Source organism: Vombatus ursinus, unplaced genomic scaffold, assembly GCF_900497805.2.
Source record: "Vombatus ursinus unplaced genomic scaffold, bare-nosed wombat genome assembly UNPS02014847.1, whole genome shotgun sequence".
In the NCBI taxonomy this organism is placed as follows: Eukaryota; Metazoa; Chordata; class Mammalia; order Diprotodontia; family Vombatidae; genus Vombatus; species Vombatus ursinus.
In genome coordinates this window covers 4,157,545-4,163,882 of record NW_020954625.1, presented here as the reverse complement: position 1 = coordinate 4,163,882, position 6,338 = coordinate 4,157,545, and the positions used below count along the sequence as shown (strand labels likewise).

Here is a 6,338-nt window from a genome sequence, read left to right as displayed (position 1 = left end):
GGGTGCTCCCCTCTCCCGCTCGCCTTGCTCTCTCCCTCTCAATGGTCCTAGTGGCCCTCTCCCCAGCCCTCCCTCCAGTGTGTGTCTACACACACACTTCCTGTGATACTCTGCTACAGTTAGGATTTCAGAGCTGTCAGGGACTTTAGTGATCTCTTAATTCAGCCTTTTCTGTTCATACACAAGAAAATTGAGGGAAGAAGCTAGTCTAAGGCCTCCCAGTGAGTCGTAGAGCCTGGATTCTTCACAAGGGCAAGGCCTCTGACTTTAAATTAGGTGGGGAGACAGGCTTCCGGACATTTGGTTTCCTTTTGCCTATTCAGAGCCGCTGCCGCGGCTGAAATGGCCACATTGTGGGTAGGAGGGAGCCCCTGGGGGCCCTGGCCTCCTGAAATGACTTCCATACACTATAATGCTGGCTCCCTCGAGGGCCAGGCCTCCGCTAATTACCCCATCTACAGGAAGGTGGGGCATCCCTTCTCCCATTTCCCAAGCTCATGCCACCCCTGACCTTGCCAGCCTTGGTTCACGGCCCAGTGCCGGAATTAGCATTGGCCAACGGGGGGGGGGGGTGAGGACCTCAGGATGAGCGGGAAAGATGGCGTCCCTAAGAGTAGGATCTAGAGGAAAAGGCAGAGGCTTTCCCCATCTGAGTGGATAAGTGCGTGGGCTGTCCTCTTCCGTGGGGGCTCAGGTACCAGGGATAAATCGGGACCGGTTCACATGGAGGGTGTTGTCAGTGTGGCCCCGTCAGCCACAACAACCCCTGAGGCACTGAAGGCCCATCACACGTGCCCTTGGGAGGTCTGAGGGCCAGAGTTCAAAGCCAAAGCCTGGGGATGAGCAAATGGTGGCTTCAGGGCTCAGCCAACACTTATTAAGCGCCTGCTGTGTGCAGAGAGCTCTGTGCAAGCTCTTGGGGGAATCCTAGAATTTAGAACTGGAAGAGACCTTAGATCAGTTAATCAGCCCATCAGCAAACAGTTACTTACCACGACTTTACTATGTGCCAGGCGCTGTACTTACTACGGGGCAGGGACATAGAGAAAGGCAGACACCCAGAAACAAGCACTACCAAGTTAGCAAGAGCTCTCAGTGCCAGCATGGGCGTTTTATATTTGATCCTCAGCTAATAGGGAGCCATTGTTGTTAACTGAGTGGGGAGGTGCCACGGTCAGACCGGGGATTTAGGAAGGTCTCTCTGGAGGCTGAGTGGAGGACAGAGGGCAGGGGGGTGAGGCCTGAGACAGACTGATTGGACCAGCTGGCTTCTAACTGAGCCCAGTTAGCAAGCTGTTGCAACAGTCTGGTGGTGAGGGCCAGAATTAGGGGCCTGCTTGTGAGCCGAGAGAAGGGGATGTAGATAAGGGATGGATCACCTCATTGGTTTGCAGAAGAGGATACCAGGGTCCGAGCGTACGTGACTTGCCCAAAGTCACTCAGGTAGTGAGATGCCATTGACCATCTCTGCACCTTTGCCCAGGCTGATCCCCAATCAGTGCACTCCCTGCCCCGTCTTGGAAGCTTCATCTACTTCTAAGGCTCAGCTGTGGGTCAGCTAGGTGGCAAAATGGATAGAGCATCAGCTCTGGAGTCAGGAGGACCTGAGTTCAAATCCGGCCTCAGATACTTGATACTTACTAGCTGTGTGACCCTGGGCAAGTCACTTAACCCTGATTGCCTTACCAAAAGGAAAAAAAAAAGACTCAGCTCTGATGCCCCGCGCCTCCTCTGGGAAGCCTTCCTGGATGCCCCCACCTCGGGTGCTTTTTGCCGCCTCAGACTGCTTTGCATAAGGTGTCCCCAAAATCTGAGTAGTGACTGTTGTCTTAGGGCACTTTGGGGTGTTAGTAGTTTTCGGTGGCACTGAGACTTTGGGGAGACCCTGTATTTCCCTGTCTGCTCATGGTGGTGTCCCCCTCCAGGAGAATATGTTGTCCTTGGGTCTCCATCTCCCAGTGCAATGCCTTCCACATGGTAGGCGCTTTGTCAGTGCTGTTGGATTGACTTGACATGAAGTGGCCGCAGGGGGCCTGGCCCTCAGTCCTTCTGGTTCCAAACCCAGCCCTCTTTCTGCCACATGATACAGAGCGTAGAGCGGACGCACAACCAGAAACACGCCGAGGCCGGGCCAGGAGCTCCACGCCCTCCCGGACCTCGGGGAGGCTTTGGCCCTGGTCCCCCTTAGGGAGCCTCGTGCTGCTTGGGCCCCTGAAGCCTGGTTTTATGGGGGCCCTGTCCCTTTCCCTGCCCCAGCTTTCCGTGGCTCCCCTAAAGGTCCAGGCAGGCACTGGCGTGTAGTCGAAAGGGGAGACCTTTGATCTCAGTCTCCCTCACGTCACACAGCAAGGCCAGGAGACACCGCTTTCCTCCCTTCCCTTCCCCCTCCAGCCCAGGCCTCTTTTCGGTTCCATTTACTCTCTTCCCTTCCCTGGAAAGGGTGGAAGAGGGTCAGACGTGGGATTGGGGCGGAGTATATTAGCAGCCTTTGGAGTGGTGATTTCATACTGAGGCCCCAAGGAGAGCCAAGGTTGGGCTGGGGAAAGACCTGAAACCCCCTCTGTTCTCTGTCCCTCTTTTGAAAAAAGCCTGTGTGTGTGAGGGGCTTGCTTCCCCGTTCTTCCCCGCTCCCTCCTGATGTCCCAGGGTGGGGGTGCAGAGAAGGGGGCCTGAGCTTGTGGACGGCTTGAGTCTGGATTGGCCCGGTAGGGCAGCCCCGGCCGTTCAGCTGAGACAAGGCCACATTGTGAGCTGGGAGGGCAGTGCCAAAGCCAACAGGCCTGCTCAGGCTCACACCAGCAGGTACAGGAGGGCCTGGAAGGGCTGTCAGAAACAGAAGGGGCAGAGGAGGTGACCCGAGCTCTTTTCTTCTCGCATCTCCCCTCCGTCTGCAGTTCTGAAGGGGCAGCCGGGTCTTTCGTTAGTCTGAGGGAAGGAGGGGAGAGAGGGGCTGGGGGAGGGAGGAGGGACAAGGTGGGGGGAGGGAGGAGGGACAAGGTGGGGGGGACAGAGGGAGAGAAAGGGTCAAGGAGTGGGTGGGGGGAGGATGGAGGCAGGAGGTAGGGGAAATGGGGTGTTTAGAAACACACATTGAATTAGGCTTTTAGAGCCAGGAGGGACCTTAGAGATCTGATGTTGGGGGGGTCTGTGAACCTGGATGGGAAAATATTCTGATAACTGTATTTTAATAAAACTGACTCCCTTGAAATCTTCCTTTAGTTTTATAGATTAAAAAACATGATTCTGAGCAGGAGCCCATAGGCTTCACCAGGCTGCCCAAGGGGTCCACGACAAAAAAAGGGTCAACCCCTTTCATTTTAGAGATGAGAAGCGTGAAGCCCAGGGAAGGTCACACAGGTAGCAAGCAGAGCTGAGTGAGACTCAGACCAGGTACTAAATCCCCTGGTCTTATCGTGACACTGTATTACTGCTCAGTACAGCTAGGTGGCGCCACCGAGTGCACAGCTCTGGTCCTGGAGTCAGGAAGACCTGAGTTCCAGTGTAGCCGTAGACTTGTACTAGCTATGTGAGCCTGGGCGAGTCACTTAACCTCCGTCTGCCACAGTTTCCTCAATTGTAAAGTGGAGATAATAATAGCACCTACCTTCTAGGGTTGTTGTGAGGATGAAATGAGATCCCATTTGCAAAGCACTTTGTAAAACTTGAAGTGTTGATGTAAATCCTTGCTAATATTGTTATTAGCTATTATTTATTTTCATTTTTATTATTTAATAAATAAAATATTTTATTGTGAGTTATTATATTATTTCTTATTATTGATTATAATGATTATTTATGTGCATGCACAGACCTGCAAATAATAATTTTTTGTGTGAGTCCTAAACAGGACATTAAGTGACTCAGTGTACTTCTGTGTATGTTATGTTTTCTGAAGTCCTGTTCCTCATGATACCCCTGGAAAGTAGGCTAGGGAGGTGGCTAATCTCCATTTTAGAAGAGAGGAAACTGAGTCTGAGAGAGGTGAATTATTTGCTGACTGGTACAGTAGAAAAATCTTCAGCACCTCCCTTCTTTCATTGGCAGAGCAGGGGACTGTGGATGTAGAATACTGTATATATTAACAGATGCCCGTGGATCAATTGGTTTTATTTACCTTTTTTTCCCCTTTGTTTCAAAGGAAATGCTCCCCAGGGGTTGGAGATGGAGTGGGATGGGGTACATCCAGAATCATTGTCTCACACACACACATATGTACGTAAAACAAAAGGCATCTATATGAACAAATCTGTATAAACCTTATGAAACCATCTTTATAAACCTTATAAATAAAAAGCGTCTAAAACTTTTTAAAAAAAACAAGAAAGTACCTATTTATTTTTCAAAGATCATCGCCCTTGGAGTCAGGACAGGTGGGTGTGACTCCTGCCTTTGCCAGGGAATAGCTTTGTTACCGTGGCCATGTCCTAAGCCTCCTTGTCTGTAAAATGAGGGTGCTTGCAGCATCTCCTTCCCAGGGTTGTAGTGGGGAAAGTGCTCTGTGTTTTATAGAAATGGCAGCTGTGTTTTTAGCCGGGGTCTTGGTGGAATCGGGACCCAAATACGCGTCTTTTCATTCCCAGCCCTTTCCTCCACACACACACTGCCCTCCAAGGTGGCCCTTTCCTGAAGACCGGCTTCAGAGAGGCCTTGAGGTTGAAGGTCTAATCTCCCTGCACTCATCAATTTTTCCGAGAGACCACGATGCCACTCTTGGCATTCTTCAGTGCAAGTCACCTAGGCCTGTGCCTCAGTTTCTCATTCTGGAGAAAGGGAATTTGATAAGAGTAACTGACCCGTCACTGACGTATGGACTCCCCAGTCCTTCCAGCCTGGAATTCCGTGTCTGACAGGGAAGGGAGGGGAGAAGGAAGGAAGGAAACAAGCATTTATTAAGCACCTACTGTGTGCTTAATACTTCTACTATTAGCACTACTGTGCTAAGTGCTTTACAAATATCATCTCATTTGATGGAGGTGCTTGTGGAAGTGGTCTGGGAGAGCCTGGTTGCTTCTTCAGCAACATCATAAATCGCAGACGTCCATTTATCCAACCGTCTTTGGTCTTTCCAATTCTATTGTTCGCACCTCGAGGGCAGAGACTTTTCTGGCTTCTTGGAGGATGGTCCGCCTAAGCTGTTGAATGGATAGATGAATAAATGGATGAGTGAACAGGGGAGAATCAATGAGATGGAGTGGATGAGATGGGATATGAGATGATGGGAAGGAAGGAGTAAGTGATTTGGGATGAGGGTGGGTGAAGGCATGACCAAGCCAGCTGCTGGTGAAATGACCCGCACCCCTTACCCCTCATCCCTCTGCCCCTCACCTCTTGCCCCCTGCCCCTCAACCCCTTGCCCCTCACCCCTCTGCCCCTCTGTCCCTCTACCCCTCACCCCTCTGCCCCTCACCCCTCTGCCCCTCACCCCTCTGCTCCTCACCCCTCTGCCCCTCACCCCTCTGCTCCTCACCCCTGTGCCCCTCTGCCTCTCACCCCTCTGCTCCTCACCTCTTGCCCCTCTGCCCCTCACCCCTCACTCCTCTGCCCTTTGGCCCTTCCAATCCCGTTTTCTTTCTCCTCAGGTGGCCGCCAAAGCTGGAGTCTACGAGATTCTCAACCAGCTGGGCTTCACTGAGTTTGAGACGATCGAGGACAAGCCCCTGTCCAGGTTACGCTACCGCTGGCAAGAACAGACCCTGAGCCCCGGGCCCGTCCTGGGGGACTTCCTGTAGAAGGACCCGTCAGCAGCCCACCAGCCTCGCCTTCTGGAAAGGTTCTGCCTTCTGCCGCGGCGATGGGCTCCTTTCCCTTCCTCCCACTCTCTCTCTCTTTGTTTTAACTAGAGAAAGAGGGGAATGGGCCGTGGCCTGAAGGAAAAGGCTTCTGCCTTTCCAGGAGAACTGGGTGGGGGGTGGGGGGAACCTGCTTTACTTATAAAAGAAGCTGTGAGAGGGACCTTTTCGACACAATAAACCGTATTGTAAATGAAAGGAGTTCCATTAGATGGGCGCCTTGTGGAATGGCCTCTGCTGTGTGTTCATGAGGCGGTTCAGGCCAGGCACTGGGCCTCCCAAAGACCCCCCCCCCATCAGAGCCGGCCCCCACCCCTGCTGGGGTCAGTCCATCTGTCTGTCAGCACACTGCCCCAATGACGCTGACTCTCTTAAGTACCCCATGTCCTTGGCTCCCGGCTCTGCCTGTGTATTTAGTCCTGAGCCTTTGACATACCCTGGCCTTCCCTGCCCCCAGTTTGGATTCCTCCTATGCAGCCTTCATTCGGCTCAGGGCTGCAAACGCTGTGTGCAGACCGACTGTGTGCAAATGTCTCGGGAGGGCTGTGG

The 6,338-nt window shown here is 52.5% G+C and overlaps 1 protein-coding gene across 1 annotated transcript in view; it reads left to right on the top strand.

Moving 5' to 3' along the window:
- Window positions 1–5,999, top strand: part of PALD1 (phosphatase domain containing paladin 1) — a 103,896-nt gene extending 97,897 nt beyond the window's left edge. The window contains exon 20 of the mRNA XM_027840647.1: window positions 5,580–5,999. Coding sequence (XP_027696448.1) covers window positions 5,580–5,729 — 150 coding nt within the window. The 3' untranslated portion in view covers window positions 5,730–5,999. The remainder of the gene's footprint in view (window positions 1–5,579) is intronic.
- Window positions 6,000–6,338: the final 339 nt, after the last annotated feature.